Genomic DNA, 11,016 nt, shown 5'->3' with positions numbered 1-11,016 from the left:
AAAAAAAAACTATTAGTACTTGTCCAGTGTTTGCTTGCTCTTGATCTTTGATATTTTAGCACTTCAAGCCTTGAATTCCTTCTTCAATTTGCATTTGTCAATCTTGAATGTATTTGCATTGTATTCCTCAAAATGCTTCTTGAGTTGATTTATAACAATAATTACGCTAAATACACAACTCAAAATAGAATCATTAGAGACATAATACATTGTGTTTGTGATCATCAAAACATGAGAATATTCAACCTTGGGCCAACATTAATAATTATCAAAGCACTTTCCTTCCTCACGACATAATCGTCAGGTTATGAAAACATTTAACTGTACACGATTTCAAAACAGAAAAGCAACTTCTACTAAATTCCAAAAGCAATCCAACTGAAGAGACCATCTTCTACCTTACAAAGATAATGCATAAGAGTCATCTTATTGTTCTGTGCACGAGTCTCCGTGAGTTTAAGAAGGCTATCCAACTTAAATCCGACAGCAGACCCTAACAGAGGATTTTTATGAAATTAGTTACTATGAATAATATCAGAAATATTATAAAGTCAAAATGTTACAAATATTGTAGCTACGTCCATTTTAGTTTTTGCTCATCTAGCATCTTCTCTCCATATAGAATTATAAAGAATTGAGTTCCATAAGCCTCTCATACACTGTGCAGCTAGAACACGTAAACCTAACAGCTTATTTTCAGAAACTACATTGACTTGCCATGAAAAGTCATTTGAAAATTTTCTCACCAAATATTACATTGTTGCAATGAAACTTGCACCAATTGAAATTTTCTTACAATGAAGAACTCAACATTAAAACATTAGCTCGTAGCCCATTTGGTTCACAGTTTGAACCACAATCTAAAATGTTTGCTAAGGCCTTGTTCATTTCACCGATTCGAGTTGAAATGTGAATTTATGTGAGAATAAATACTGTAGCACAAAAAGTTGAATTTGAATTTTTGTGAGAGAAAACACTGTAGCAAAAACTTGAGATGTGATTTGAATCGGCGAAATGAACAAGGAGTTGAAATCTTACAAAAATATGGGTCTGTTCAAACTTTTTGTTCAAACCTATGAACAGATGGCCCATTAGTGTTGAAAAGGATCCTGCATTTTAATTGGATCCCAAGAAAAAAGTCAAATACTAATAATTTATCTGCGTATTATTTTAGAAGAATGCCTTGTCCATTTGCATTCTTATGAGTATTTCAAAGGTGAAATGACTGCTAGTATTGATCACATGGAATTTTCCACCTCCCCTTTGTATAATGATGTAGAAATAATGACAAAATCAGCAAGATATAAGGTCAATTAAGTTTCAACTTACCCCGAACAGTTCCCTGATTCAGAGCATTTCCTAAGGAAAGAATTGTCTGCATGATTCTTTTTAATTTTAAGGAACTTCTGATCTGATAAAAAAAACCCTTGTAAGATTTGTGAAAATCCAATAAAACTGATGCAATTCTTACAAGAAAGGAACACAATAGAATTACTTGCCTCTTCTGATGCAGAGTTCACGACATTGAGGCTATTTTGAAGATCAGAGACCTATACGGCAACTAAAAATACAGTTAAGGAATTAAGGATTGCAGAAAAATAGAATATGATTTGAGGAATGTGGTTTTCACCTGAGAATGGAACCGTATCTTGAATGAAAAAACTCTAAGTTTACATTCTACGCGTGGCACTTGCATTAACCCGAAGAAGAACTGTTGCCAAAAAGGGGAAGGGTTAAAGCCGAAAGTGATTCCAAATCAAACAATTCACCAATTTATTTCTCCAAATTGAGCAGTTAGAGAAGTACAGTTAATGAGCTTCAGTCTAGGGCAAGTAAAGTTCATTATCAGGTATGAGATTAAAAAAAGAAAAGACAAAAACAAGTCGCTATATAAAACAACATATATAGATTAGAGACATGATATGTACAGCAAGAGAAAAGAATATAGAATAGTCTAAAACCACAGGAGGACACCCCCCAAGTATTTCCTTGAATACCAACTCTGAGCAGAACTGTTACAATAGCCCCTCTTTTGAGGTTAACGAATCAAAGACCTTTAGCAGAATAATTACCTTTTTTCAAGGAAAAGAATAAAATGAAAAAGGTCCTGGTTGGCGTAGAACCAAATCTTGTATATGCAAACTTTCTCTAAAAATGATGCAGATAAAGCTAATAAATTACAAGACTAACTTATTCTGCCTGACCTTCCCTACTGCGTGTGATGCGTGTTATGAGTAATGGGAAACAATGCAATCTGATTACAACACAATCTATCGATTAAATACTCATATCAAGAGGTGGTCTACTTATGCTAAAGTTAACCAATAAATAGCATCTTACAGAGCTGATACTGTTATCGAATAGAATAAATCTATTTAATTGGGGAACCAATAAATTTCAGTTAGAACAGAAAAATCTTCAGCCTTAAATAAAGCAGCATTATACCTATAAGAGGAAATCCATAAATCAATGTAGGATAAGGCCCGGAATGGGATAACTTTACCCTAAAGCAATTTGAACCAAAAAGGATTTAACCGGTGTTAGGTAAAATGTGCACATAAGCATTTTACAGAGAACCGATGTAGTTTTTATTATGAAAAGCTAGTTTAATTAACTTTTAACATTTTCTTTTTTTTTTTTGCTTTTACCTTTGGCATAAGTAAAAGTAGTGCTTCTGTGATTTTGCAGGCATAGCCCAGCGGCCAGCAGTAATTTTACACCTAACTCCACTACAAGAATAGAGTTCAAATCCCCCCACCCCTAAGTTCAAAAAGAAAAGGTAAAGGTCGTGCCTCTTTGTGAAAACAACAGTAACTAGACCACCCATTCGTAAAACTATAAAGTGTATATGGAATTAAAAATAATACTGATGTTGTAGTTAAAAATAAAAAATAAAAATAAAAGCATGTTGTTCAAAGATAAGCGTATCAAATTGCCAAAAATAATATAAGCTGAGGAAAGGAAAAGCAAGATTAACACCCTACACACCTGTTCACATCTTCCCAAGTTTTCCTTCTCTCCAGTGTAGCCCTGAACAGAAATATGTAAAGGAAATTATAACTTGAAAAGTGCAACAAATAGTCATCGATTACAAACTCTGCGATACCTTAAGTATTTCCATCTCCTCTTGTGTTGGGCAGAACTTTATGAGATTCTCAACATGATCAGCGTCTAATATTGAATCTTCCAGGGAAAGCACTGAATCCTGTCAATATGACACAAAACAGTCTTTGTTAATAAGGGCAATAAATGAGAAATTATTGCTTGATCTTAGTCTGAACCCATAAAATCTGGAAGAAGACGAGGGAAGCGTCTCTGTTCAAAACATGCTCCAGTCAAGTGCAACTTCGCAGTCATTAAGAATAAGAGTGAAAGATCTTTGAAAGCTAATTATGACTCAGAATGATAACAGTATATGTTATTAGACTGCTCCGACACATTGGCTGTGAATTTGTTGCATATAAAAATGAACAGAGTTTGATGCTTAGATTCATCACCGAGTAATTATGTGCAAAAGTTATATCTATAGAAGCTCACCATCAACACATGCAATGGAACTTTCACCTTCGAGAGCATGATCTCACAATTGTATGCTCGTCTATGATCAAGCTGAAAGAAGCAAGAATAGTAAATAAGTTCACTTTTCAGGATTATTATTGTTAAAAAAGTGAAAGGCAGAGGGAAGAGAATATCATGTCATTATAAATGTTTCCTACTTCCTCCTGTTCAACCAAAAATAAATACAAATTACAATTCTTCATTGATGATAATCAAGCAATCAAGCTAAGTTTTTTTTTTTTTTTTTTTTTTTTCTCTTTTTCCTCTCTTTTTTTTTCATCTATGAACTTAATTATACTGCACCTTAGCATGGTAAATAAGGAGAAAAATAAGGGATAAACATAGAGATAAGCAAAAAGCTAATTGTGCTCACTATCAAGAACTGAAGCATAAATTACCAATTGCACTTTTTCAGTTTTCGATCCAACTGAATTGCGCTTGAATGATTTCCTGCCATGAGCTGAAATTGGAAGTGTTGCCGAGAAAAGATTCTCAAGCTCTGACATATCAATCTCTGGAGCTCTAGTTAAAATAATAAAAAGAAATTCAAGCTTAAGATACTAGAAGCATGTCACTATAAAACTTTGTCAGACAATATAACTTTTTCTGCAGAATTATAGAGCATACATGGCTCCGAATTTTTTCGCCTCTGCCCACAAGCTTCCTTGATTTGCTCTTGTTAGTTTCATCCAGTGCAACGGTTTCAGTTTCTTATTGCTACTTTTTGAACTCATGGTACGTGACAGACGTCCTTTTCCACTGTTGGAAGTACTAAGTGTCCGTGTAGGAGATGGAGTCTTTGAAACTCCCTTAAACAAAGGAGCTGGCGGTGGGGGAGGAGAAGGAATACAAGAGGAATTTTGTGTCAAGCTGTTGGACTGTTTAGATGAAAAGGTGGGAACAGGAGGAGGTGGAGGTGGCACCGAAGATGGATTTTGCGGACGCACAGGAGGAGGAGGTGGTGGAGGTGGTCTACCTCTAACAGATATATTTACCCTTAAAGGCGGTGTAGGAGGAGGAGGAGGAGTAGGGGTTGGTGGTGGTGGAGGCATTGCAAATGGAGTTTGACTAGACTGAATTGACAAAGAATTTTCATTATCCATAGGCAGCTTATTTCTAGAAATTGTACTCGAAATTTGAGTTCCAGGAACACATATGGGGCTAGCTATAGATCCCTGAGTTCCGTTCTGTAAAACTGTTGAAATCTCTTCAGTAGTTGAGGAATTTTCTAATTTTGAAGTTGAAAAGTGATAAGATGGCAATGGTGGTGGTGGAGGTGGTTGTGAAGGAAGAGTTTCTATAGTATTGGAAACCACGTCAGGCCGTATCAAATCAGGTTGTAGCGGTGTCAATGGTGCAAAGGAATCACTTTTTGATTCCACGGATTTAGATACAGGTGAAATGGCCAAGGAGAGTGCTAGAGATGCATTCATTTGATGACTGACTTCCATACTTTTGGGTAAGCCATTGTCTTTCTCTGAAGGCTTTATATTGCCAACTTGAGGATGTAAACTTTGATTTGTTGCCACTGATGCCGGTAACTCTTTCTGGGGCTTTGCCTCCTTTTTACTCGCATCAATAATTGTGGATTGCTTAGGTGAACAAGGCAAAAGATCAATCTTAATTGAAGCGATGAATCTCTTACTGTTATTCTCCAATTTCGCAGGTTTCTGTTTCGGTTGATTCTCTTTTGGACTTATATCCCGCAACTTCAATAATTCAGCTTCAGTGTTCTTTGGAGAATCAGTACCAGACTTATCATGGACAATGTTGGGTGCGCCCATCTGTTGGACCACATTCAGGGTAGCATCACTCTTGATATCTAACCAGTCCACATTGCTAAAGATCTCTTGGACTTTTGAAAATGCTTCTTCTGGAAGGCCCTCCTTTTCCTCGAAGCATGAAATACTACGCACAACAACAGAAGTTGTGGCATCCATCTTGGAGAAAAGAATCTTCATCCAAATGGAAACAAGCCAAAACGTTGAACATCAGAAAAGAACCGCAAAAGAGCAATGTGAATCAATTGCGGAGAAACATACCTCAGCTCTGAAGTCCTTTGGAAACTGATCTTTAGAATTCCATAACACGTCAATCTCATCGCGATTAAGTATCAAAATATTGGACCTAATAAAAGCTGTATTGAACATGAATCGAAACATCATCTCTTCCCGCTCCATGTCATCATGCAAGCTAATGCACTCAACCACAATATCACCTTGAACACGGCAATTGATGTCAATCTTTATGATTTCACTTTCTTGCTGCAACATTATCAACCGTGAACTATTAAACATCAAACTGTAAAGTAAGTCCAAGGACGGAGGGAATTTATGCCCCCCCTCAACTTGTCATTCTTTTTAAAAATCTATGGCCTCGTTCGTTTCGCTGATTCAAGTTTAGAATTCGAGTTGAGATGTGATTGTATGTGAGAGCTTTTTACTGTAGCAAAAAAGTTAGATGTGATTGTTTGTGAGAGCTTTTTACTGTAGCAAAACTCGAATTCTAAACTCGAATCAGCGAAACGAACGAGGCCTATATATGTATTGTCGCAAATTACAATATAACCCCAATTAAAAATATGGAAACTTAATTTAACCCACCCACCACAATTTTATTCTTTTTTTTTTTTTTTTTTTTTAAACAAAATCTACATATCTATTCATTAAACTACATTTAGTCAGATTTTTATTGTAGTGATTAGCCCCCCTCACAAAATTTCCTGGCTTCGTCTAACTATAGTAGCAAAAACTTTAAAGTAACTTCTTTCAGCCAAAAAGGGTAATGCATTAGACAGAAGTAACACTACCACTAGATAAGGCAAAAAAAGAAGTTACAAAAAGTTTGGTTCCAATTCGTTAAGTCTTTTGCCTCTTGATCTCCCTCTTCTTTAGCTGGCTAAAACAGAACAAAAATGCAATTTTCTTTTCTCAAGAAATCCTAGATTATATAAGTTTAGGGAAGTATGAATAACCTGCTTGTAAGCCCGGATGAGTCTATTTCTTTTTGGAGTAGAATACAATACTTTAGTAGCTTGGTCTGCACCAGCGACTGAGTCTTGTCCATATATCCGAAATATAGGACGGCACCCTCCATAACGATCAAAATCTGGAATGAACCTAAGAATGATGCAGTCCAACACAAGTTCCCTATTGACTGGAGGCCATTCTGACACTACACTCCTCCTCGAGACATACTGCAGATACCGAAGTTGAGAAGGAACTGGATTCAATGGCGACAGCAAATGCAAAAGCTCCCAAGGAGCCTGCTTGTAGACCATGTCCAATGTCCTCTGTTCCCCAATGTACTGCTTCCTGTAAAGCAAGAGTGCAGCCAGCATGAAGGCCAGAACAGGCCAACCGCCACGTTCACAATGAATCAACAGCACGTTTTGATGCCCAAGCAAGAGCCAACTCTCGCATGACCTCAGAAAGTGGTGGATCACCTCCATTTTAAGCACTGGAACACCCTCGAAGTGCCTAGGGTAGTCCATTATGGTCATGTCATACTCGGACAAGATTTTAGCCATCTGGCTCTGCCCTTCTCCTTCCCGAAAATTGAACACTAAGATCGAAGCATCTGGGAAGTGATCTCGAAGTTGACTAAACATGTTACCAACGTAAACCTTGTAGTTCTCCTCATCCCAAGCTTCGGCAGTGAAGCAGCAATCAAAAACTATACACATAATTTGAAAGCATTCATCATATATTAAATTTAAAGAGGGAAAAAAAGGTATATATTTCCATCAAAATTAAACCAATCACAGAATCATATGTCAGCTCCACACGCATATAAGTTTTACACGACAAATTTCTAATTGATTGAAAAACCAGTGATAATTAGTATATTTAACATTTTTCAAAGGAAAAAAAAAATCAACTGTAAGCATTATGTTTTAAGGATAACGGAAGATATTTAGCATTTTCTATATATATATATATATATATATATATATAGGGATCTTTGTTGGTGGGTCGGTCAATTCTCACGCTTCAATACCGATCAATATTGTGCAATAATCTAATTCGTTTTATATTGTACTTGAATAAACTATATCAAGTGTCAATTACTATTAGGATTTAAAAATTCTAACAAAAAAAATTCATATGATAGCATGCATGTTCTTATTAGTTATTTTTATAATTAATTTACAGGTTTGGGATTGCGCATCGAGGAGGGCTTTGTCTAAGCTATATGTCTTGTTCTTGTCTAATTACGTTCTTTTCTTGTTTTAGACTATTAATAATCATAAGGGGACATGACACAAAAAACAACGAATATATTAACAAGTTAGTGGAACTATATCCATCTTCATCAATATGATATATATATATATACACATATTTGTTCTTATAAACAACGATAAAGGAACCGACTTGAGAACTCAAGTTACAAGCTTTGGGAGGCAAAAATTATTTATATGTATACGTCTCTAGATATATATGTTTTGTCATGGAATTTGATAGAAGCAAGAAATAAAGAAACATCACATTCCATAATGAAGAATCATATGGATTCATTAATATATGTTCATGTGTTTGTACATATATATATGTGTGTGTATGCATACAATTAGGGAGTTGATTGATTACTTATAGTTATAGATGATAATTACTAGTTAACAGAAGGAAATTAAACTTAAAAAAAAAAAAAAAAAAAAAAAACCGTCATTACAGTTTCCTTATTGGTTGTTTTCAGGTGAATGCACAGATTTCGATTTCGATTTTGATTGTGACTGAAGGTGTGAGAAATTGATGGGTTTTTTGTTGGCTTCTTCGTTGATTTCACCAACCGACTTACTTGCGAGAAAGTGAACGACGAGGCGAGGGTGATGACGTGGTAAGCACAACTGACCGACCAATAGTAGATTAAAGCAATCATTAGTCAATTTTTATGGCTTAAATGTTAGGTTAAACAAGCATTAGCTTTTACGTTTAAAACCAACCGTTGGAATTTCAGTTTTACAGTTGATCTATGTGAAATTTACGTTAATCTTGTTTTTTTTTTTTTTTTTTCTTTCTTTCTTTGCTCTGACGTTAACCTTATTTGTTTGTTACTGGACTTGTTTGAGCAATATAGTAAAAGATTCTTCGTTGACGCAATTTTCTTGACACACCTGTGAATGTGGTGCTAAGTCAAGAGCCCGTTTAGTTTATGAATTAAAATTATTAGATTAGAATAATTTTTAATTTACGTATATTTTTTATAAAAAAAAATATTGTAGCGAATCATGAATCATGATTTTTTAAAAAAAAAATAATAAAAGAAAAAAAAAAGCCCAATTGTCCTATCTATCCTATAGTTGTTTAGAAATGGTATAGTTGAAAGTTTGAAATCGCCTGACTCAACCCAGTTTGAAAGGAATATTCGGGCTAGGTTGAGGTTAGCCTCAAAAGGAAGGTCGGTTCACCTAGCTTTTCAGTGTGTTTAGTATGGTGGAAAAGAGAGAGAAAACAACATAGATAAAGGATTTTAGAGAGAAAAATGAAATTTTAAGTTGTTTGGTAAAGAGAAAATAAAGAAGAAAGGAAAATAAAAATTTATGGGACCCACTAATTTTTAATCTTTCTAACATTGAGAAGAAAAGAGGAGAGAAAAAGTCAGACAAACAAATGAGGTATAAAATAACAATTTTAACATTCGTCATTCATTATATTTTTATTTATATTGGGGTATTATTGTAAAATGATTTAGATTTGATTTTTTTCACTTTTCTTTCTCTTCTACTAAACTACATGAGAGAAATCATTTTACTTCCTTCACCTTTGTATTTCACTTATCCTTCTTGGTGGAAGCAGATTCGGCGAATGCATGATGCTGCCGGGATGGCCTGGGAACAATTTGAAGCACTCTTTAATGAGCAGTTCTTTCCTCAGAGCTACCGAGATGAGAAGGCCATGGAATTTATGAGCCTACAACAAGGGGACATGTCAGTAAGGGAGTACGAAGCCAAGTTCAATGAGTTGTCTCACTTTACTCCTTCCTTAATTGAGTCTAAGCACATGAAGTGTCTCAAGTTTGAAAGAGACCTTAAAGGCGTAATTCAAAAGTCAGTGGTGGCCTTAAGGCATTGAGTCTATAGTGACTTGGTTACAGCGGCCATCTGCGTTGCACAAGAGCACCTTGCTTTCCTCCAGAGTAGGAAAACCTCAGGCAGAACTTCAGGAGGACCCCAGAGAAACAACAGAAAGAGTCGCGATCAGGGACAAGGTAGTGGGAGGATACCTAGCGGTAGTAGCAGCTCTTCGGGAAGTAGGAAGAGTAGACCCTACAACTACAAGTGCCACCATTATGGGGGAGTTAAGGCATATAAAGAGAAACTGTCCTCATAGGAGTCAACAGGTGAGCCAGCAAACCTAGCAAACTCAGCAGACTCAAAGGGGTGTTATTTCTAGTCAAGATAGACTCCCACAGTTCACACCTTTCTATCAGCCCCAGTTGCTGTAACATCCCAATTTTCAGACTTAAACTTTTGTGCTAATTTTGTATGAAGGAATTGTAAGAGAAATGATAAAAGAGTTTAGGGACTAAATTGCAAGGCTTTAGGGGGCATGATTGAAAGAATTTTCGTAGTTGGGGGCCATATTGTAATATTAAGAAAAAAAAAACAAAAACAAAAAAACAAAACAGGGCCAGCTGCCCTTTCACGTGGCATGGCTAGAACCTCAGCCATGCCACTCATCTCCCTCCTCTGGCCACGTTGAGGAGGGGATGGAGTAACATAAGAAGAAAAAAAAATAATTCAATTTCTCAATCTCTCTCAAACCTCAACCTCATTTCACGTTTCTCACTCTTTCTTTCTCATCTTCCCATCCGACTCTCTCTCTCTCTCTCTCTCTCTCTCTCCATTCCAGAAAAAAAAAAAAAAAAAAAAAAAAAAAAAAGAAGAAGAGCTTTGATTTGCTTGAAGTGTGAAGGTGGTTTTGCAAGATCAAAGAGGTATGAGATTTTGATTTTGTTTATCCTTTGTCTCCAAAATCCAATACTTGGTTCAAATTTCAGATTTTCATAAGTTTTTCTAAGTAATCCGAATCCTAAGAGATTTCTTGTAGGGTATTCTCTTATTTCCTTTTCTAATCCGAAAATTTGATTTTTGCCTTGATGTTTTCCTTCGTTTGGTGGCTGAATTCTGTGGATTTTAACGTTACAACCTAATTTGGTTTTAGAAAAGTTGAACCTTGAGCTTCCCTCAAAACCCCATTTTCGGATTCCTTCATAGGCCCAACTTTTAACATGCAAATTTGAGCTCAAAGTGAAGTTCTTCTATATTTTTGGTCTCCGAATCTTGTAACCTACCTAAGGAGTATAAGGACAAGCACAATCAAGCCTTCTCAATGGTGGACATTACTCTTTTGCAGCAATTTGGTTTTGGAAAGAGGGCTGCAGCAATTCCGGGAGGAAAAGAGGTTGTTTGGGCAAGGATTCAAGGTAGGGTTTTCTTCTTCTCCTTCAATTTTC

The 11,016-nt window shown here is 35.9% G+C and overlaps 1 protein-coding gene across 7 annotated transcripts in view; it reads right to left on the bottom strand.

Annotated features, from left to right (window-relative positions):
- The window catches only part of LOC21385741 (formin-like protein 13), a 17,584-nt gene extending 10,394 nt beyond the window's left edge, over nt 1-7,190 (bottom strand). For 5 of the 7 annotated variants that reach the window (XM_024164697.1, XM_024164699.1, XM_024164701.1 and 2 more), the window contains exons 1-3: nt 6,533-7,190; nt 5,601-5,822; nt 4,574-5,513 (exon numbers count right to left, since the gene is read on the bottom strand). In XM_024164697.1, the coding sequence (XP_024020465.1) occupies nt 4,574-5,513; nt 5,601-5,822; nt 6,533-7,168 (1,798 nt within the window). In that variant the 5' untranslated portion in view covers nt 7,169-7,190. Of the gene's footprint in view, nt 1-209; nt 494-1,329; nt 1,412-1,499; nt 1,562-1,630; nt 1,712-2,988; nt 3,031-3,106; nt 3,206-3,537; nt 3,610-3,956; nt 4,081-4,185; nt 5,514-5,600; nt 5,823-6,532 lie in introns of those variants that run through there. The other 2 variants (XM_024164698.1, XM_024164702.1) reach the window with 2 other exon arrangements.
- Between the last annotated feature and the right edge of the window lie 3,826 nt (nt 7,191-11,016).

The sequence above is a fragment of the Morus notabilis genome, unplaced genomic scaffold (assembly GCF_000414095.1).
Source record: "Morus notabilis unplaced genomic scaffold, ASM41409v2 Scaffold427, whole genome shotgun sequence".
Taxonomy (NCBI): Eukaryota; Viridiplantae; Streptophyta; class Magnoliopsida; order Rosales; family Moraceae; genus Morus; species Morus notabilis.
Note: the sequence above shows the minus strand (reverse complement) of the source record. Positions and strands in the feature narration are given on the sequence as shown.